The 23,251-nt window shown below is 43.5% G+C and overlaps 1 protein-coding gene across 6 annotated transcripts in view; it reads left to right on the forward strand.

Moving 5' to 3' along the window:
• Positions 1–23,251, forward strand: part of LOC307186871 (interleukin-10 receptor subunit beta-like) — a 49,518-nt gene that overhangs the window by 5,031 nt on the left and 21,236 nt on the right. For 2 of the 6 annotated variants that reach the window (XM_079922461.1, XM_079922464.1), the window contains exon 1: positions 21,598–22,089. In XM_079922461.1, the coding sequence (XP_079778587.1) occupies positions 22,041–22,089 (49 nt within the window). In that variant the 5' untranslated portion in view covers positions 21,598–22,040. Of the gene's footprint in view, positions 1–1,266; positions 1,359–2,826; positions 2,869–4,258; positions 4,383–5,731; positions 5,905–7,896; positions 8,058–9,673; positions 9,843–15,208; positions 15,340–19,699; positions 21,427–21,597; positions 22,090–23,251 lie in introns of those variants that run through there. The other 4 variants (XM_079922460.1, XM_079922465.1, XM_079922462.1 and 1 more) reach the window with 4 other exon arrangements.

A 23,251-nucleotide genomic window follows, 5' to 3' on the forward strand; every position in this document is an offset into this window, starting at 1 on the left:
GTTAGGACTCTGCGCTTTCATTGCAGAGGGCACGGGTTCGATTCCTGGTCGGGGAACTAAGATCCCACAAGCCACACGCCGTGCGGCCGAAGAAAAGCAGGAAAAATTACAAACGGCCCCTTGTGCCAGGTCTCTTCTGTCTGCCCCTGCAAACCCAGCCTCCACCTTGCCCACCCTTTCCTGTGCCCTGGGATCCTGTCTTGTATGGGTACAGCTGCCCGCAGCCTTGTCCTGTGACTTCTGATTGGGTTCAGCCAATGGGGAGCCCCAGGTAAGAGAAGACAGTGAGGAACGTTTATCCCTCAGCCCCCTCGCTGCACAGTCACCTAGGGTCGGCTTACATCCTAGCTCCTCACACAGGATTCTCTCCTTCCAAATTCCAGTGTTGATATCTTCCCCCTGCGCCTCAAGCCCAGGATGGTAAGAACCCCTGCTGTTGTTAGTTTCAGATACTACACTCCTCCTTGTGGTTGGCCTGCATCTGGCTCACACAATAGTAAATAGTCCCTTGATTAAAATCTTCCTCAAATTATCCTAACTTGAATGTGCTGTTTCCTGCTGGGACCCTGACTGATACACCCTCTGGCCTAGCAATCCTACTTCTGGAATCTTTCTCACACTTAGACTTGACATGTGCAGAATAAGGCATTTCCAAGATTATCCATTGCAGAAACAGTTGGCAGCCACTCAGATGTTCGTCGTGGGGACTGATTATATAAATCATGGTATGTCCATAGAGCAGACTATGCAACTATTTAAAAACACAAGGAAATTCTCTTTGGTGCTGATGTAGAAAGATCTCCCCAATATATTTTTAAGTAGAAAAAGCAGGAATTGGACAGGGAATGTATATGCTATCTCTGTGTAAAAAAAAAAAGGGCTGGGGGGGGATAAGAGTACATGTTTGTTTTTGCTTATGCATGAAGATATTCTGAAGAACTCACCAAAAAAACAAATAAAAATAGTTTTCTGAAGGAAGCAAGACTTTTCACTATTTACTTTTTTGTATGTTTAAAATTTTGGAACCAAATGACTATGTTATCTGTTCAAAAGTTAAATTTAAAATTTCTACCTGCCTAGGTAGGGAATTGGTCCCAGAAGCTGAGGTAAAGCTGCTCATGTAATGGGGTAAATGGTCCAGCTCCCAGAAGGGCCTGGAATCAGGAATCTCCTGCTGATCTTTCATTGTCTTGTCTTTGCCCGTTATCTTTGCAGTTTAATGAGACACTTCAGAATTTTGATCACCTAATATTGATTGCTTTTCAGATGTGAAAGTAAAGAAAGGACATATAAAATAACAAAGATGGTTTTGAGCCAGAATGTCTCAGCGGTTGGACCACTTAATTTGTATCCCATGGGTAAGTGTTACTTTTCTCATAGCTCCATTGCCAGGGACCCTGTTAGGGAGTAGCCAATTGATTTCCCTGCCTTGAGGATCCAGTATCAGCTGCGCAGCCGCATAGCACAGGGATATCAGCTCGGTGCTTTGTGACCGCCTGGAGGGGTGGGATAGGGAGGGTGGGAGGGAGGGAGACGCAAGAGGGAAGAGATATGGGAACATATGTGTATGTATAACTGATTCACTTTGTTATAAAGCAGAAACTAACACACCATTGTAAAGCAATTATACCCCAATAAAGATGTTAAAAATAAAAAAGAGCCAATTGGAATGTAGATAGGAAACAACCGTTAATGGTTTGATTCACAATGGGTTTCTGCCCTACTGTTGTTTTAGGAAAACAAACAAATAATAATTAACTTAAGGCTCAGTAATGAACAGGGTTAGCCTCACTGTAATTTGAAGAGTAATTTCCCTTAATACCCTCATTCTAATCCAGGGTGGAGTTTATCACTATATTCCTACTTTGGAAAGAGGCCAGACGCCTTATCTCCCTCCTCAACACAAAACCAAAAAGTCATCCCTGAACTTTTGTTTCCACACTTCATTTATTATTGATTTCTTTCTCCATAGCCCTATTCATGTGTGCCTTTTCTTTACCATTCTTTTGATTCTATTTCAGTATCACTGTGTCATCTGTTCCATAGTTTATCAGTAAGGTAGCCATGAGTTGGTCACTTCTCCCCAGACAAGTGCCATGCATTGGAGAGTATATGACAGCCTTGTTCCCCCACCTACTAAAAATGCCCCTAACCCGCCCCCCGACTCGCCAAGTTGTGGTGACATCCAGGAAACACATGAGAATCCCCGCTTCCCATCACCAAGACCTTTCTTCTTCCACCAACCCTGGTAAATATCTTTACCTTGGAAATCCTTTAATTAGCAACATGCTTATTCATATTCTGAGAATTGTTCCAGACAGATGACTGCTTCTCAGGACAGTCCCTCAACCAGCCAACCCTCATGACTAGGATCAGCTCCCAGACATCTTATTTTGGATCCGGTCAGGACGAAACATCCTTAGACAACGAGCTGCTGATACCAAAGTCAGCTCTCTAAGAACCGTTTACTTGGGCTTCCCTGGGAGCGCAGTGGTTGAGAGTCCGCCTGCCGATGTAGGGGACACGGGTTCGTGCCCCGGTCCGGGAAGATCCCACGTGCCGCGGAGCGGCTGGGCCCGTGAGCCATGGCCGCTGAGCCTGCGCGTCCGGAGCCTGTGCTCCGCAACGGGAGAGGCCACAACAGTGAGAGGCCCGCGTACCGCAAAAAAAGAACCGTTTACTTGAGCTTTTTTTCTTTAGCGCAAGAAAAGTCTCAATCCAATATAAATACATCTGTGAGGAAGAATCCCAGACTCAGAGTAGCAATCGTAAATTGAACCTGGTGAAAGTGTTGTTGCTTGTCTAACATGTTTTTCTTCTTCCCAGTGCACATCAGCCTCATGTTTGGTATTTCGTATGTTTTGCCTGGTAAGAGATTTTTCTTGGCTTGACAAAATTTTGTGTAAGGGTCAGAGTGTTGGAGTGACCATTTAGAAGTCAAAAGTGTGGGAAATATGATTCCTGATCCCAGATCTGTTGCCATTTTGTTTGAATCTTTTTCCTCAAATACTTTCCCCCTGGGCTTCCCTGGTGGTGCAGTGGTTGAGAGTCCGCCTGCCGATGCAGGGGACACGGGTTCGTGCCCCGGTCCGGGAAGATCCCACATGCGGCGGAGCCATGGCCGCTGAGCCTGCGCGTCCAGAGCCTGTGCTCCGCAGCGGGAGAGGCCACGGCAGTGAGAGGCCCGCGTACCACAAAAAAAAAAAAAACAACTTTCCCTGTTAAAGGAGAATTTAGCCAGTACTGTTTTTCACATTTGTCTCATAAAACTATTATAAGAAATTAACACTAGAGTTAATCTTTAAACCCCTTAAAAGAATATTCACCTCTTAATATTCTCACTAATGGAAGAATGAGGAGACACAGACTGTACCAAACAAAAAATCATCCAGAAATAATTTCCCATTAATTTGCATTCTTCCACCTGTTACCTGGTACCTGGTACCAGATAAGGGAAAACACATTTTTTTAAACTAAATTTCTTACCTACATATAAACCTGTCCACAGAACACCACTATGCATTAAATATGTATCCAGCCTTGTGATGAGTCCTGGGGGATGAAGATTTAGAAACCAAAAAGCCAAGGCCCAGGTCCTAACCACAGGAAACTTTAACCGTATAAGGCAGGGTTTGACAAGTGTAGCTGTGAAGTCTCCTTTGCTGCTGCCACTTCCCAGCTACCTAACATTACATAACTCGACTTCTCAATTTCACAGTCTGTAAAATGGGTGTGTTCATAGCACCTATCAATACTTCAGCATAGGCTTGGGGATGAAATGGAAGATTCAATCTGGACACACATTCTCCCTCTCCTCTCTGTGATGGGGAATTCAGAGGAGGCCAAGCTTGCCATGGGCCAAGCTACTTAGGGGGACTGGAGCAGGGGTTGAGGGTTGACTTGAGAGGATGGGGTGGCCCAGGATGACATAGGTTGTTTTGATCCAAACAGCTGCTGAGAGTCAGTGATAATTGGGTGAGCCCAAATTCTGTTTACAAGCGCTGAGTTCCTGTTTCCTAAGCTTGTCCACCCTGACAACGTGTTGCTTATCTATTAATCGTATTAATAGATTCTCGTGTCCAGCCAAACCAGTTCCTTCTGTGTTTCCAAGATCCCAGGGCTCTTGGGAGGGCTTCTCTGCTAGAAGCGTCGGGCTCCAGATCCCAAGGGACAGTTTGAACAGTGGCCGAGGTACAACGCTGGGCTCCAAATTTCAATCTCTGTTTCTTTTTTTTTTTTCTCCTCTTGTTCCCTTTAGATTTTTCAGATGAATCTTGCACTTTAAAGATGACATTACGAAATTTGCAGTCAGTCTTATCATGGGAATTAAAAAACCATTCAATTGTACCAACTCACTATACATTGTGGTACACCATCATGAGGTTGGTTTGACATTTCATTTTTCTCTTGCTAAATATATTATCTTTCTATAATGTGGGGAGTGGGGAAGAGGTGATCTTACTTGTGATAGAGCTTTTCTCTCTCTCCCCCTCTTTCGCCCCTTCTCAATTTCGGTTTTTTAATCAGAGCTTTAAAAGTCTAAAGACAAAAGACCCATCCATTTTTAATTACACTGAATACTTGAACAACCCAAAGTTATTTTTCACAAAGCTTGCATTTAGAACCAAAGCTGATTTCTACATGTCAAAGCCTCAGAAGCAAAATAATTATTGTGTCTGTTTGTCACAATTATTTCTCTAACTCAGTAAGTCTGGGTGTTGAAAAGTGCCGCATTTTCTGAGGACAGAAGTCCAAAGATCTGGTGACCATATTGATGGGTTGTGTTTACTTTCTTTTACTCAGGGAGGCATGTGGCACGTCAGAAAGCTGCGTGGTCCAGACTAAGACAGGCCCAGGTCCAAAGTCTGGCTTGGTCACTAACCCACGCAGAGTGCAGCCTCTCTGTGCTAATCTTCCTACTTAGGGGTTGCTGAGGGACTCATGACCTAATGGATGGAGCCCTCTTTGGCTCTCTTCTTCCCACGTCTAACAATCACCCTCCTAAGCCATTACTTTGATCCAGTAGCCCTTCGGGGTGTCCTTTTGTTGGCTGTTTATTTGGCTTATAGCTCTTTGCTGCTGCTGACTGACCCACTGGAGGGCCTCTTGTGGGTTTCTCTTTGGTACCTGCTGAAGTCGTGCAGTTTCTCCCTGCGTTAGGCAGTCACATGTGTCACCCACCTACCTTTCTGAAGCTTAAGAGAGCAGATGTCTGTGTTGTCCCCATATAGCACAGGCTGACTTAGGACTGGACCATGTGGTCCTCAGCCAGAGAGACAGGGGTTCTCAGCGAGGGGCATCCATGATTGTCTGTAGGGGCCGGGAGATCTGGGGCCTCTGCCATGAATGCCCAACATTTGCTCGTTCTTTCATACAGCAAATATTTACTGAGCACCTACTACATGCCAGGGGTCAAACCATGAACCAAAATCCCTGCTCTTTTGGAGCAGACATTCTGAAAGTAGGCAGAGATATCAGTAAACAAAGATATAATGGGACAGGCGGTGGCAAATGGTATGAAGAAAAGTAGAGACAGGAAAGAGGGATCAAGAGAGAGGGGTGGAGGGCACAGGGTAAGGTGTGCCATTTGAAATAAGGTTGTGAGGGCAGATGACAACACAGGGACATTTGAGCAGAGCTAGACGAGAATGTGGAAGTGGGGCTTGCAGTTAATGGTTTCTTGTCCCATAAATGCTAAAGTTTTCTTTTACCATTTCTTTGCCTTTCAAAGTAAACAGGAAGATATGAAGATCGTTGGGGACTGTACAAATATCACAAGATCATTCTGTGACCTAACAGATGTGTGGGTAAACATGACAGAGATGTACATCCCCAAAGTGGTTGGATTCAGAGGGAACGCAGAGCTGGTCAGTTGTATGGGCTCTTTCTTCCTGGCAATGGACAGTGAGTCAATCTTGTTTATTATCTTCATCATCATCACCAAGATCATCGTTATGTGCTTTGCCATGAAGTTGGAAGTTCTACAGAGGTGTTTTAGATGCAGGGCTAAGGTTCACCTCCTGGCCCTGCTACTTCCAACTCTGTAACCGTGGAGTGGTGACTTTTCTTCTCTGAGCCTCCGTTTTCTTCTCCAAAAAGTGGAATGCTAATCTGTCCTTTGCATCCATGCCTGTACGAGGCAGGCATTCAGGCAGTAGTAGCTGCTGTTTTTCTTTTGAATTTATTTTTTATTGAAGTAGAGTTGATTTACAATGTTGTGTTCATTTCTGGTGTATAGAAGCTGCTACCTTTTGCGTTGTTTCACAGCCCGACAGGAAGTGGGGAACGGAGTTCGGATGGCCTGTAAGAGCTGTCACAACTCCTTGGGCCAATGTTTTCCTAATACTTCAGCCCCTGCCCCAGATCAGAGCCCAGTAGCTCTTGCACGTGTGAACGCCCAGGTGTGTGCGCACGCGGGGCCCAGACTCAGAGAAGACTGGATCCCAAGAGCGGGTCTGCCCTCTCTTTCTTTCCCTACAACTGGAGTCAGCTCCCATGGGCACTTGTGTTAACAGCTACAGAGCAGCTGGCAGTGGCTCTCAGCCAGACTCCATCACTTCTTCAGTGTCCTGATCTGCAGCCTGTTTCCAAGAGAAAGATTCGACTTCAGGGTCCTGTTAAAGGCTGTGTAGGTGTATACTCTCATATATGTGCTTAGCAAAGCACGTATTCAGATGACAACTGAATCCTGCTGTGGCAAACTTAGATACTTATGAGATTCTCTGGAATTGTGGACTTGCCTGTTTGTGTATGTGTCCACAGAGAAAAGAAATAGCCCAACTTATAGAACATGGTACTCAGACCATTAAAGAATGTGTATATTAAAAGAGTAATGAGATCTCATTTTTCAAGACTCAAAATGGTAAATATTAAAAGTGTGTAAATACCCAGATTTGGAGGAAATGCAGGGAGCGTGCTTTGACAGCCTTTCTGAAGGTGTTTGGCAGTACGTATTGAAAAGCTTAACATGTGTCTGCTCTAACCCAGAATTCCTCTAATAATTTGCAAAGATTGAGCTCTAAGAATTAGAGCTATAATCTATACTCACTGATGTATAGATTCTATTCAGAAAACTTAGAGCCAATCGAAATGTTCAAAAGAGTGAATTAGTTAAATCATGGGACAGCCGCTTAGTGGAATAGAATTAGCTGTGAAAAACTATGATGAAGAATCAGGGTCAGTGACTTTCTATAAAGGGCCAGAGAAGAAACACTTTGGGCTTTGTGGGCCATGTATGGTCTCTGTCACATATCCTTCATTTGTTCACAACCCTTTCAAAAATAACAACCATTCCAAACCTGCAGGCTGTGCAGAAGCTAACCCACGGGCCCTAGTTTGCCAGGTAATGATGTAGATAAACATGCATTAATATGTTTATGAAATAAGTTAAGTGAAAACATATACCATGCAAAACAGTGTAAGAAGGACTTAATTTTAGTTTAGATGTGTGTGTGTGTGTGTGTGTGTGTGTACACTCGTTCAGTTTTTATATGTGTAGATATATTTACACACGTACAGCATGGACAAAAGAGGATTAACCACATTCAGAGACAATCCTATCTGTATTTTCTGATATTTCTGCAATGTTTATGTGTTATTATTATATGAGAAGAAGTCATTTTCACTCTTATGTTTAGAATACAACCTGAACATTGGGGAAATACTGACTTTCATCCCCAAATCTGTGTTCCATTTCTTGTGGTAATAGTGAACAAATCACTTCACTTTTATTGTTCTCAGTTTTTCACCAATAAAAAGAATATATAACCCACACCTCAACGAGGGCCACGGGGAATTAAAAGACAGTTGTAAAGAGGTATGGTTGCATCATGACAGCGGTATCATTACGGTTATGCTGTTTATTGACTGACCTTGGGGTTTGTTTTGTTTTCTAAGCACTGCCTTTGGACCCACCAGAGTTTGAGATTGTTGGTTTTACAGACCACATCAGTGTCAATGTGAAATTTCAGTCTGTCGCTCCCAAGATACCAGATGAGGAAGAATTACAGTTTTACTTAGCATTAATTGAAGAACAATCAGGGGGGACCGTTAAGAAGGTAAGTGGTCAAAACAGTACTGAGTTGGCAATGAATACATTGCCAAAAAAAAAAAATCTGTAATGATTTGAACAATTAAAACTGAAGGGTCTAGGCTTCCGTGTGGTCTGACTTTAGGAAAGAGGTCTCCGTAGTTTCTCTATAAAGGGAAGGAGAGAGATGCTGTGGTACCTGGAGGAAAAAGTGAGGTCGAGGGAGGGACTCTTTAAGATGGAAGAAATGACAGCATGTTCGTGTGAAGAAGGCATGTTCCGGGGCGTGCATGGCAGGGAGCAATGTCTGGGGGAGGAGATGAGAGTGGACGGAATCTCATGAGCACGAGAGGAGCAGGGACTACGCCTACGCGTCACAGTGGGAGGGAGCTTCCGGTGAAACAGGCAGCAAACGTTGCCGACTTAAAATCACACGATGGCCGCAACGACTATGCCAGGTATGCAACCCAGAGGTTCTGACTCTCCACTGTCGGTTTGCAGTTTCCCTTCGAGGACAGCCCTCTCACCATGACACTTGTGGTTTCTGTCCTTTTTCTTCCTCATTGCTTGTTTTCCAGGCATGAGCTTTTAGTTTGCTACGGGGGCAGGGTGTTCAAAAATAATTCCTCCTCCTTTCAAATATAAACTTGCAGAAAAATATTATTATAGAAGGCTGTATTTGAGCTGGTGGAAATCCTCATTTATAAAACTACTGGTAAGGATGTACTTTGAAAACTATAAAACATTATACAAAAGTTATTCTTCAGGAAAGAACCTTCAGATCATCTCTTTAATTCCAAAATGGAACAGAAGTAGCTGGGGAAGAAGAGGCAAAGTGTTTTTAAGGAGAAGACAGGGAAACTAGACATCAGCCTCAGTTCTGCCACAGATAAGCTGTGTGGCCTTGAGGAGGTTACTTAACCACTCTGAGCTGCAGTTTCCTCACCTGGAGAATGGGAATAATGCCTGCTTTGCAGACTCTTTTTTTTTTTTTTTTTTGCGGTACGCGGGCCTCTCACCGCTGTGGCCTCTCCCGTTGCGGAGCACAGGCCCCAGACGCGCAGGCTCAGCGGCCATGGCTCACGGGCCCAGCCGCTCCGCGGCACGCGGGATCCTCCCAGACCGGGACACAAACCCGCGTCCCCTGCATCGGCAGGCGGACTCTCAACCACTGCGCCACCAGGGAAGCCCTGCAGACTCTTTTGATAATCAAATGAGTTAATATGTATAAAAGCAGTTTCTGAAGTATAGACACGTATCATTAATGAAATAGGATAATCTTATTTTCTTATTTTTGCAAGATTATCTTACTGCAAACATGACATCATGGAGACCTTTATTCCTCATTGGGACTTTTTCCTCCTCATTTGTAAAAGGAAGTTGCTAGACTAGATTTCATGGTTTAAAAATGTATGTGTGCCTGTGTGTGTGCGTGTGCATGTATGTGTGTGTATACACGTACATGTAGTTTTGTGATAAATTGCTTGCCCCAAGTAACTGATAAAATACTTTTTCTTGCCAAGCCTATGATATTTCTATCCCTGTTTAAGATTTGAAGACAAATCTCTAAAGACTCTCTTAAGGCTTGCGTCTAAATGAAATTCTCACTTAAAGTCTTACTGATGTTTTTGTTTATTTTTATAGCATAAACCCCAAATAAATGGAAACGTCACTGAAAATTTCATTTATATCATCAACAAGTTAATTCCAAAAACAAACTACTGTGTATCTGTTTATTTCGAGCCTAAACATCCGAGAAAAATAAATAGATCTCCCTTAAAATGTACCCTCTTCCAACCTGGATGGGAATCAGGTACGACAGTTTTTGAAAATTCATGTTTTGCTTTTACTCTGAGGGAAAACCTGTTTCAAGAAAAGAATCTGAAAGTCATGGAGCAGCACAGGCATTTCTTCCAACCAAGGCACATCACCGAGATGTTTTCTGTCAGTCAGTCTCTACCATGTGGTAAAGTCACTTTTATGTTGCCATACCATGGGGACAATCAGGTATCTTCCTTTTTAACGTCAGAAATCCTCCTGAAGTGGAAATGCTTTTATTTCAGGGAGTCAGGATCAAGTTCAGTTCTGTGCGCCCTTAGCCCGGCCATTATTCAAGCCAAGTGCTGGAGGAGGCTGGGTTGCCGAAGCAACTGCCTGCAGAGGTATCAAAGGGTAGAATGATGGATGTGGTCAGGTTCATATATGTGGCCTGGCTCTCAGGAAGGTTGGCTGTAGCTCATAGATGAAAGAGAAACTTGCCAGTGTGAATGAGATAGTCACTGCTGAATGCTGAAAGCCCTTCTGTGACCAAAGCATCAGAACAGTAGACAGCATGCTCCCCAAACCTTCCTTCGAATGGAGGAATTTGCAGGGAGAACAGTCCTTCAGCCTTAGGAACATCCACTGCTGATTATTCTCTCGGGAAGTCACTAGGTCTCCAACAGTTTTGCCAAAAAGGAAAATCTCCCCCGCAAAGAAGCCTTTCTGAATTTCCCAAGCCCAGTGAGCGTTTCTTTAATGCTCTGATCTACCAGAGTAAACATAAAATAAGACGAGATTTATAAGGAAGTGACTGTAAGTGCTATGGCTTGTGTCTGAAGTGAGCTTCACTAACCAGTGCCTGACACATCAGGGTGCCTGGTGTTTGCTGTAACTCCAGGCCGTGTGATTTTGTTCTCTAGTATTCCTCAGAATCAAGTGTTACACAGGCTAATTTTAAAGGAATGATACACAGGCCAATTTTATTTCATGACTTTAGCTTCAATAATTTATATAATGTCAGTTACCTATGGGCACACCTAAAACTGCATATAGATTCTTCATGCCTACAAAAATGTAAACCCCAAACAAATGAACATATCTGTGTTCTAACACCAGTTCTCAACATCAGCCAAGTGTCCAGAGATTCGATTCATTTCTGATACTACAGGGAGTTAGCGCATGCCCCATAGGTTAAGGGGCTCAGTCCCACAAGGCTGCCTTCGCTACAGATGCCAGCAAGTCCTACAAGTCCTACAACTTGCCATACAAGTCCTAGGTCCCCAGGCTACCCACACTTCTGTCCAACCTGGCGACAGATTCAGAGTTTCCCAGATTTAATAGTTCGCTAGAATGACTCATGGAACTCAGGAAAACACTATGCTTACTCTTACCATTTTATTATAGAAAATACAAATACACAGCCAGATGAAAAGGTACATAGTCTGGAAGGCTGCAAGGGCGGGAGCTTCTGTTCTTGCAGAGACGGGATACACCACCCTCTCTATACTTTGATATGTTCACCAACCAGAATTTCCCCAAGCCTCACTGTCCAGAGTTTTTATTGGGTTCATTACGTAGGCATGGTTAATTAAATCATCAGCCATTTGTGGTTAACTCAATCTCCAGCCCCTCTCCCCTCCCTAGAGGTCAGGGGTGGGACCAGAATTTCCAGAAGTTCAGCTCATTAACATAAACTCAGATATGGTCCCTAAAAGGCACTCTATCACTGAGGAAATTCCAGGGGTTTTTGAAATTCTGTGCCAAGAACCAGGGACAAAGGCCAGGTATTATTATTATTATTATTATTATTACTATACCATGATCTTATAAACAAACAGAACTGTGAAACCAATTGAATGAAGAAATTATTTCTCCTCTGCTCAACAGAATACTTCTGTACTACAAATCTGTGGGGGGCTTTTTCCCACACCAAACACTTCTTCCACATCAGCTCATCGTCATACAATTTAACTCAATTCTAACACCATCTGCTTGGAGAAAGCGTCAGATCCCACAAGTTAAGGACTCAGTCCCACAAGACTGCCCCTCCCCCACTTAAACGCCAGTCGCAGGTTCACGTTGTCACGTGGACTCTGACCAACAAGCTATAAATCGGAGATTCCCACAATCCTCTCCTTGGCTTTGATAATTTGCTAGAATGGCTCACATAAGTCAGGAAAACAGTTTACTTACTAGATTCCTGTTTATTATAAAAGGTTGCAACTCAGGAAGAGCCAGAAGGAAGAGATGCATAGGGCAAGGTTTGGAAGTTCTCCAAACCCCATCATTTAGGGTTTTGAAGGAGGCTTATGTAGACATGACAGATTAAATCCTTGGCCATTGGCAATTTCTTCAACCTCCCACTTCTCCCCTCCCCAGAGGTCAAGGGGTGGGGCTGAAAGTTCCAACTCTCTAAATCACAGGGTCGGTTCCCCTGGCAACCAGTGCCCATCCTCTGGGACTTTCCAAAAATCATCTCCTTAATGTAAACCAAGTGAGGTTGAGAGGGGCTTGTTATGAATAACAAAAAATGCTCCTTTCACTTTCTTTGCTCTAATCACTTAGGAAATTCTAAGGGTTTCAGAACTGGGGACAAAGACTAAATATGTACTTCTTATTATAAATCACAATATCACAGCAATAAAAAACCCAGTAATATGGCATGACAGACAGTGGTTTGCTGAAACTCAGTCTGCACTTAGGTGAATCCAAGCCTGACTAAAGGCACTGCTTCTTTGGAAGTTGATATCCTTGTTCTGTGATGGTTCAGTTTCTCCCCGACTTTTCTCTGTTTCACCCACTAAGTAATGGTCATGCAGCAGCATGCAGTCCCATCACTTCATGTTTCCTTGGTGTGAACACATCATCTTGCATATTGTCAACCTCCATTATTTTTATCATTACGTGAGACAGTTAACGTACAGGTATGCCTCACTATCCAAATATTTCATGTCCCAATTCTCGTCTGAAACTTCAGGAACCAAGTAGGTTCATATAACGTGGCCCCTCTCACTATTCAAACTGGCCGTGTGAGCCACCCTCAACTAGCCAAACTCAGGTGGGGAATTCTTGAAGGATGACCTGGGATCAGAGTTAACTTACTGGGACTCAGTGGTGAACACTGGTATCTTAAGGCAGTATTGATATGGGGGAATTTAGTCCAGAGAGCTGGAGGAATGTCTCCCCTTTGTCAAACATTAAACTAATTGGTTGGGTTTTTTCAGTAAGGTCCTGAGGGAAAGCTGTGCTTATCCATTTGACAAAAAAAAAACTTATTTGGCCGTGCCACATGCATGCACAGCTTGCGGGATCTCTGTTCCCCGACCAGAGATAGAACCCGTGCCCCCTGCATTACAAGCACGGAGTTCCAACCACTGGACCACCAGGAATTCCCCATTTGGCAAATATTTATCAGGGGTCTACTAGGTGCCAGATTCTTTTCTAGATACTGGGGATACAGCAGTGAACAAAACAGACAAAAATTCCTGAGCTTATAGATCTTATATTGGGAGACAGAGAAACAAGATTAAAAAATAAAATATAGTGTGTGTCAAGTGATGGTAAGTACTACGGAGAAAAATTAAACAGAAAGGGTGCAGAGAGGGGGGCAATTTCAGGTAGAGGGTGGAGGCAGGAGGAGGGGTGGACCCATGGGTCAGAATTCCATGACATCATTGCTTCTCCAAAGAAATCACTTTGGTTCACAGAATCCTCTTCAGGAATGTAAGCTCTATACGTGTAAGAATTTTGTATTATAAAGGTGTGCCTTTATGGCTAGATCTGATTGTAGAACTGCCATTGATATGACATGCCTTCATTCATTCTTCTTTTTTATTGGAATATAGTTGATTTACAATGTTGTGTTAGTTTCGGGTGTACAGCAAGGTGAATCAGTTATACATATCCACATATCCACCCTCTTTTAGATTCATTTCCAATATAGGTCATTACAGAGTATTGAGTAGAGTTCACTGTGCTATACAGTAGGTCCTCACTAGTTATCTGTTTTATATACAGTAGTGTGTATATGTCAATCCCAATCTCCCAGTTTATTCCCCCCCTTTCCCTCCAGTAACCATGAGTTTCTTTCTTACATCTGTGACTCTGTTTCTGTTTCGTAAATAAGTTCATTTGTACCATTTTTTTAGATTCTACATAAAGGCATATGGTATTTGTCTTCCTCTCCCTGACTTACTTCACTCAGTATTACAAGCTCTAGACCCATCCATGTTGCTGCAAATGGCATTATTTTGTTCTTTTTCTTTGGTCGAGTAATATCCCATTGTATATATGTACCACATCTTCTTTATCCATTCGTCTGTTGATGGACATTTAGGTTACTTCCATGTCCTGGCTATTGTAAATAGTGCTGCAATGGACATTGGGTGCATGTGTCTTTTCTAATCATGGTTTTCTCTGGATAAATGCCCAGGAGTGGGATTGCTGGATCATATGGTAACTCTGTTTTTAGTTTTGTAAGGAACCACCATAGTGTTCTCCATAATGGTCTTACCAATTCACATTCCCATCAACAGTAAATGAGGGTTCCCTTTTCTCCACACCCTCTCCAGCATGTCTTGTTTGTAGATTTTTTGAAGATGACCCATTCATTCTTGATGGGAATGAAAGGGGTTTGTGAATCTTCTGCCATCTGAGGGAGCAGACCTTCCCCGAGTTTCTTTCTGTTCATTCTTTAACCTTTTGAAAGACTTTAAAAATATGTGAGCCATCTTTACTTTTTCCTCTCCTGTATTTGTTTTGCCTGAGGCTGTGGCTCTAGGATTAATATTAAGAAAAGTCTTTCTGGAAATTTAAGAGAGCCTTAGTTATGTAACTATTGATTTCTTCTCAGTCCAGTTGGACTTATGGAAGAAAGGTATTTTCATTCAGAAAATTGAGATTTTCCAAAAGTAATGTTGACAGGAAACTAAAGGAGAACTCCTAACAGGACAAAGCAAGTTCTAGGCTCCTGGCTTGGCCAAAGTCCAGCTTCAGGGTGACGCAGTTGTTCTCTTCAGAAAAACTCCCCTTTTCCACTCCTCCCCGCCTGCCGTGCCTGCTAACTGTGCCTGTTGAGCATTGGAGACCTGACTAGTATGACTCAGAAAGCTTTTTTTTTTAATTTTGATAATTTACACTTGAATGGTCACATGTGGCTAGTGGCTGCCATATTGGACAGTGCAGTTATAGAGCATAATTATCTACTGGAAGAAATTTTACTTTTAGAAACTGAATTTTTATCAATTTTTAAAAATGTATACTTGGATTACTTTCCATTCTTTGGTATTTAACAATAGTTTTTCCAACTTTTGCCCCCTTGATAAACCCCTCCACCGCCAGATCAATGTACATTTATTCCCAACTGCAATTGTTCATTGGATTTATTTTGAAATAAAGCCATTTAATTTTCATCAACAGAGTCATCAGAATCTGCCACAATAGGAGGAATAATTACTCTGTTTTTAGTGGCTGCTGTCGTCATAAGCACTGTAATGATGCTGAAACGGATCGGTTACATATGCGTAAGAAATAATTTCCCCAAAGTTTTGGTAGGTATTTTTTTTTAATTCCTGTCTTTATTTTTCATTTTAACTTAAGAATTTTCATTATATGCTTAAATATTTACACAGAAGAAAACCCCATTGTCTCAAAACATCAAGGTGTTTTATTACTCTGGATTCCTTTCCATCCCTATAAACCTCTATTTTGAATTTTCTGCTTTCTTTTTATACTTTGTCCACATATGATTTTCAATAATCAACATAGTTTTCCATTGTTATTAACGTCTCCTTTTTCCCTTAATCACTTCTCAACTGTAGGGCATTTGGATTGATTTCTTTTCCTTTCAATGTCTGTCTTTGGCCATTATGAACAATGCAATGAACATTTTTATACAGGTTGTCTTTTTAGTTTGGATTACTTCCGTGGAATAGATACACAAAGTGAATTTATCTTATATAAAAATATAAAGGATTAATTTATAATGCTAGTGTCAACATAGAGATGGACACCTTTCTCCAAAGCTCTGCTGGCATTAATCATTTTTTCTACTTTTGTTCATCTATCGCAGTATAACTGTCCCCCAGAGTTGCTCTCATTTGTGTTCATTGTTAGTGAAACCAGCCATTCTGTCTTCGTATTTTCTCTCTGCTTCCCGAGGCATATTCTTCCTGCTCAGAGCCTTTAGCACTCAGCCAAGTCTGGGTATTGATCTTACATATTTCTAAAGCTTCCTCATGTGCTTTGACTCAAGCGCTTTGCCCATCATTTTTCATTTTCCCTATCGTGTCACTTTCCTTCTACATTAGAAAATTATCAGAAATATCTTATTTTTCTACGTTTGAACTCATTCACCTTCTTCTTCTTTTTTTTTTTTTTTTTTTTTGCGGTATGCGGGCCTCTCACTGTTGCAGCCTCTCCCGTTGCGGAGCACAGGCTCAGTGGCCATGGCTCACGGGCCCAGCCGCTCCGCGGCATGTGGGATCTTCCCGGACTGGGGCACGAACCCGTGTCCCCTGCATCGGCAGGCGGACTCTCAACCACTGCGCCACCAAGGAAGCCCTCTTCTAATTTTTTTAACAGCCACAAATAAATATCCCTCCACAGGTGATAAAAGTGTAGGCTTTTTATTTTCTAATTCTTTTGTTTCTTTAAAATTTTTTTAATTGAAGTATAGTTTATTTACAACGTTGTGTTAGTTTCAAGTATACAGAAAGTGATTCAAGTGTACAGGAAGAATATATACATATTCTTTTTCAAATTCTTTTCCATTATAGGTTATTACAAGATATTGACTATAGTTCCCTGTGCTATACAGTAGGTCCTGGTTGTTTACCTACATTATACATAGTAGTATGTTTATGTTAATCCCAAATTCCTAATTTATCTCTTCCCACCCCTGTCCCTTTTCCCTTTTGGTAAACATAAGTTTGTTTTCTATGTCTATGAATCTATTTCTGTTTTGTAAATAAGTGCATTTGAATCATTTTTTTTAGATTCCACAAATAAGTGATAGCATATGATATTTGTCTTTCTCTCTTTCTTCACCTAATATGATAAACTCTAGGTCCATTCAAGTTTTTGCAAATGGCATTATTTCATTCTTTGTTATGGATGATGTACACTTCTTTCTCTTGTTCTTATTCAGGTTGGGTTGGGGGAGGGATTGTTTGGGGGGAGGGGTGCTTTGGGAGGTTTTACTTACAATTAGTATTTGAACCTAGGTGGCATTTGGTTGTAGCTTATGAGAAGGAAATTGCTCTGTGTTGGATTTCATCCATACTGTGATCCCTGTATTGCAAGAATGGTTGGTTTTTATCTATCAGTGTAACTTTTATCTTTGTATCTTTAACAATGTATATTTTGAATCTTTTATGTTAGTGTTCAGTTGCAAGTTTACTCTCAGCCTTTACTCCAACTCTTCCGTTGGCCAAGTACTGCTTTGGCCTTGAGGTCTTAGGTAAATCCCACTCCCAATCATATTTCTCATGCAGCCTTGAGATTTAAAGGCCCCTAGCACCACACCCATCACCTCCTAGGTAATCTGCCTGAATTACCTAAACTCATTACTAACCCTCCTCCCAGGTCTCCCTGGGGCTCTTCCCATCCTTAAAATGCACCCAAATTATATGCCAATTATATTTATACCTGTTATTTTGTTAACCCCAAGTAATGACAGGAGGTATTGTTATCTTGTGTCCGCCTGGTATTTCTCCATTAAAAATTGTTACTCTGTGTTTAAGTAAAAACTCTAGGAATAGTAAAACAGAACACCCTAGGTCTAGTATGTTTGTGTATGTATGTTTAATCAAGAACAGATATTAAAAATTTTAAACATTGTCTTTTCTCTCTCTTCCATCCTCCTCCCCTCCCCCTCCTTCTCCTCTTTTGCATTTAACAAATACGTGTTGTGTATTTACTGTGTGTCTACATGTTATAGGTGCTGGGGATTTAGATGTGAATAAAGCAAACAAAAAATGTGCCCTTATGGAGCTTAAAGTCTGAAAAATGGGGGAAGAGACAATGATAATTTATAGATGATATGACTGGCTAAGTAAGAAATTCAGAATCTAGAGACGAAGTATTAGGACTAATAAGTTTAGCAATGTGTTACACACAAAATAATCAATATAAAAATGCTTGCATTTTTATACATTAGCAACAATCACTTAGAAAACAAATATATTTTTATATAAGTTGCTTTTCAACATCCAAGAAATTAAGTACACAAACCATAGCAAAAAGCTCTGTGAATTTTCACAAACTCAATGTACCCACATAACTCACACCCAGATCAAGAAAGAAAACATGACCAGCTTCCCCAGTAGTCTCTCCTACCTATTAGTCACTGCCCATTTCCAGGATAACCACTTTCCTGATTACTAACAGCATAGATTAGTTTTACCTGGTTTTGAACTTGGAATCATACAGTTAAATGGAATAATGCGATTTAAATGAAAACATACCATTTTTATAATACCATTACAATGGTAATAAAAATATTTTAAAAACAAGGAAGATATCTAACAGAAGATGTCATAAGCCCATTGTGGAGAAAATTATCTAACCTTATTGAAAAGCATTATCAAAGATCTAGTCAAATGGAGATCCCAGAGACAGACCCACCTATGTGGAAACATGACTAATGACAAGTAGGAATTGCAATGGGGAAAGGATTGACAGGTCAGTAAATGTTACCTATATGGGGGGAAATGAAATTGGATCCCTACCTCACACCATACACAAACATCAATTTCAGGCTTATTAAAGACTGTAATGTGAAAGGCAAAACTGTTAAAAGTTTTAGAAGGCAGTAAAGGAGATTTTCACTTTGGGGCAAGGAAGATTCAGCAGAAACCATGAAGAAAGAAAAGTGATACATCTTCTTACATTAAAATTGAGAACTTCTTTCCATCAAACGTTATCATAAAGAGAGTAGAATGTTAAACCAGAGACTGGGGGAAATTACATATAGCATAGATAATCGACAAATAATTGACATCTAGATTATAGATTATATATAGAACCCCCATAAATCAATAAGAAAAATGATGAGCAACCCAATGGAACAATTCATCCCAAGGCTAGGTCTGGAGAGAGTCAGGGAAGAGTAGGCTTGTCAAATTGGGCAGCCTGAGCAAGAGAATAGAGAGGAGGAGGATGTCATTGATGATTCCAGGTCTGTGAAAGGAATCTCGTGACCACCCTCCTCAGCATGACCCCACTGTAGCCAGTCTCCTTAGCCCACCTCACCTTCTGTGTCCTGGAGGTGCTGGTTCAGAGCAAGCTGCAGTCTCCCTGCTCTTCTCATCTCTGACCCTTTAGGGGTCACCTGCCTCTTTAAGGTCCTCCAGTGCAGAGGGCTTTGACCCCAGTGGAATCGGCTCCCTAGAATCTCTCCTTACTCACAGTTCCTTGATACCCTTAAGAATGTCAGCAATCCAGGGCTGAAATCTATCCAGACTAAATGGATAGATTCCCCTGATAAGCAAGAAGCAGCGAGGAAATGGCAGTAGGAAGGCGTGGGCCAGTCTCTGCTGCAGGCAACCTCCTAGTTTGAAACCCAGCCTCCACCACTTAGTATTCCTGAAACTTGTGAAACTTGGGCAAGTTTCTTAACCTCTCTGCCTCATTTTCTCATCTGTAAAGTGGGGATAAGAGTAGTAAGCCTACTTCATAGAGCGGTTGTGAGGGTAAAATGAATGATAACGTGTGTAGATTACTAAAAGCAGTGCCCTGCAAATAGTAAACACTATGTAACCATTAGCCATTGTTGTCGTTGCTTTTGTCATCGTCCTCATTACCGCCTTCCCCATCACTGTGTAGTTAACCTCATTAAGTTTTATGATGTCAAAAAGTAAAGAACAAACACTCAGAATTGATCCCCTCTGTTGTTGTTTTTTTTTAAAGAATTTTAATAAATTGTCAGTCTGGGTATTTCCCGAGCTGCCTCCGTTGGAAAAAGTGGCTACCGTGGAGCTCATTCACATCAACAGAAAGAAGAAAGTGTGGAATTATAATTATGATGATGAAAGTGACAGCGATGATGAAGCAGCCCCCCGAATAAGCGCAGGTGGTTACACCACGCACGGACTAACGGGCAGGCTGTGGCCCGCCTCTGTGTCCTCGGCCACCTTGGAGGACTGCAGTGACCCGGCTACTGAGGAGCGTGACCTGCCCGAGCCCGAGGCTGATGCTGAGGCCCTGACGGCACCAGGGCCCAGCCCCTGGCAGTCGGAATGCACAAGTAGGGGCTACCAGGGGAGAGGGAACCTGCTGCAGGACCCCTTTTCCGAGGAGGACAGCAGCCCCACGGAGGGGTCTGGGGACAGAATTGTCTTCAATGTGGATTTGAACTCTGTGTGCGTGAGGGCCCTTGAGGACAACGACGACTCAGAAGTCACTCCAATGTTAGCATCTGGTCCAGAAGAGACAGCTGTGCTAGAGGACCCCGACGAGACAGAATCGAACCTTCTTCTGGTGGCCAGTGGAGAAGGGACACAGCTGCCCTTCCCCGGCCCCTCTGCGGAGTATCCATGGCCTGAAGATTCTCCTTCTGATGAAAGTGACACTTCCGAATCGGATGTTGACATGGGGGATGGTTATGTAATGAGATGAATGAATCAAGAAATATTTAATTAACTTGGACACCTGCTACCTCCGGTGCTGTCCCTCCCAGCACCCGCACTTGCTCCTTTGGGGTCTCCAAGTGTTCTCCGACGGAAAGATTAGGAGACCGGTGACATCATCTGTGCAAATTCCCAGTCTGGGGGAAGGGGAGGTGGGAAACAGAGTATTCTGGTATCATTCAGTGTGTTGTTTACCAGTTCAAAGTGATTTGCTTTGAAGGGAAAAGGCCCTGCCCATTCCCTTTATTCTCATGGATGTCTAATGTTTCTGCATCATGTTCCCCAGAGTAAAGAGCAGGGTTTATAGCAGGAGCAGTCAGCATTGTTTACCAAAGGCTCCAGGGAAGAGCTGGAAAGCAGCAGAAAAAGCGGAGGGAGGCTGGGCTGCGGGAGAGAAAGGAGTGGCACACACCAGGAAACAGAAGCACAGGCTTCGGGTTGGGTTAGAAGTAGGGAAGGTCCAGCCAAGTCTTGGGCACCTCCCTGATGATATTCTGTCGCCTACACTCTTGAAAATTCAACTCTCAGCCCCTTGCACAACCCTCCTCAATCTGAGTGAGGAAGACAGACACACCAAGTGCGGGCCGGGTGACTAATACAGAAACATTTGCATAAGGGAGAGGGACAGGATCTCTGTGTCATATTTTAAGATTTAATTTTGTACAATGGTTGGAGATTGGTAAAAAAGAAAACACGCTTTTTAATATAAATTTGGGAATGTCTTCAGAGTTGTTTCTTATTAGACAGGATATATGTGCAGCGGATGTGTGGTTCTGCTGGCATCTCTAGGTTGCACAAAACTCCCTCCAACTCTGTGCAGTGGCCTATGGGGGCCAAAGGCACATTCTCCCTCCCTGCGTTCAAGTTCATGTGAGGTGTTTTAGCGACAGACGTCAGGCAGTGTCTTACACCCCCTGGTACTTACCCTGCTCTGGGTTTTCCAACCTCACCACTGCAGAGCTGAAAAAGAGGAAATTAGGCCTTACTCAGCAGTGTTGTGAGAGAAACGATTATTGACAAAGAAATGACTTGGCTTTGTGTTGTTGCTTATCCCTGGGGGGAGGGGGGAGTTACGGTAAAGAAGACCCTCTCAAACTGGATTTGCTAATGGAGTGCTTTAAAATCAGTTTATTTGCGGGGAGAGGGGTTACAGAGGCCGTGCCTGTTCTCTGGAGAAAACTTGGGGAATACTGCATGGTGTAAACCACCACCATCCAGATATCACCTCTGGGTTGGCGTTGGAGTGTATTTATTTAACTTGCGACTCCTTTCAAAGCATGCATTTAAGGTAATAGGGACACGGCACGCACAGTTTTGCAATCTGTTTTACAATCCGTTTTCCACTCACCTGGAGGAGGATAGTGCCCTTCCACCTCTGCACCTGCCCCTGCCAATCTGCCAATCGGGTGACAACGGCCTCTAGAGACTGGCGCGCGGGGGCGGGGTCCGAGGCAGGGGCGGGGCTTCGCGTCGCCCCGCCCCGCCGGTTACCGGAAGCAGCCTCGGGGCGGGGGCACTAGAGCTCCCTACGCTGGCGCGGAAGCGGGCGTAGGGGCGCGTACCCCGGTGCCCGGTGGCTGCCCGCGGCCCGCCGAGCGCCCTCCCGGGCTCCATGCGCGACCATGGCGCAGAGCCTCCGGAGCTGGCTGGGCGGCTGCCTCCTGGTGTCAGGTGAGGGGTCTGCGGGGAGGGGACGCCGGGCATTCTCCGGAGTGTCGGCTCAATCGCGCGCCCAGCGCGCTTCCCAAGCCGGGCTGCCTGCGCGGAGACCCGGCCCCGCCTTGGCGCTGCGTCCCGACCCGAGGTGCGCTCGGGAACCAGGAGGCTCGGCTACGACGTCGGGCAGCGATGGCCCCAAAGACGACCCCTGAGCGGACCCCAGAGGCGCACTCAAAGTGACTAAGTGCCTGGGCGGGCCGTCAGGGCCTCCCACTAAGTCCCCAGCACCACAAGATCTGAATTCTGCCCCTCAACTCTGCAGCTCTGTTGTTTCTGAGTTCTAAATCCAGTGAAACCCTTCCTGTCCTGCTCTAAATTGCTAGCCCAGGTTCAAACAGCACTATGGATCCCTCCTTCCTTTCTGATGAACTCATCCCTGGCCTTCCAGGGTACCTTGCTCTCCGGTTTCCCTCCTACCTACCAGCCTGTTTCTATTTGGGATCCTCCCCCTCTACCAGATCTCCATACAGCCAAGTTCATGCCCGAGCCCTCTTCTCTCCTTCCCCTACACTATCCCTTTTAGGGGGTATCAGCAGAACTCTAGCATTAAATACCAGCTATGGGCTCAGGACTCTCAAATTTATATCTGTTGGCATTAGTTGGGTGATGGGCCGGTGGCGGTTTAATATACTCTTCTCTGTACTTTTCTGTATGTTTGGCGTTTTCTATTAAAAAGTTTAACAACTATTTCTGTCTCTAGCCCAGATCTATATTCTGTGCCCCAGGCTCATTCATCCAGCTGTCTCTGATATACCGACTTACGTATCCTTCACATCTCAAACCTAATGCAAATTCTAACTGGGACTCCTGATTTCCCTGTCCCCAGCTCCAGTCAGGCCATCAGGTACTTAAGCCAGGAGTGGATATTAACATCTACTTCTTCACACCAAATGTATTAGGAAACCTAGATTTTATACCTCTGGAAATATATCTAAAATCCATCTACCCACCCCTTCACACCTTTCTACCACCACCCAAATCCAGGTCACCCTCAGCCATCCGCACTTCACTCTTACTATCCTCCTCCCCTTAGCAATTTCTTCTCTTCAGATACAATCTAGACTCCTCAGCACAGCTGAAGCATGTCTCTCCTTCACCCACATGCCCATTTGAA

Source organism: Stenella coeruleoalba (assembly GCF_951394435.1).
Source record: "Stenella coeruleoalba genome assembly, chromosome: 5".
Lineage (NCBI taxonomy): Eukaryota > Metazoa > Chordata > Mammalia > Artiodactyla > Delphinidae > Stenella > Stenella coeruleoalba.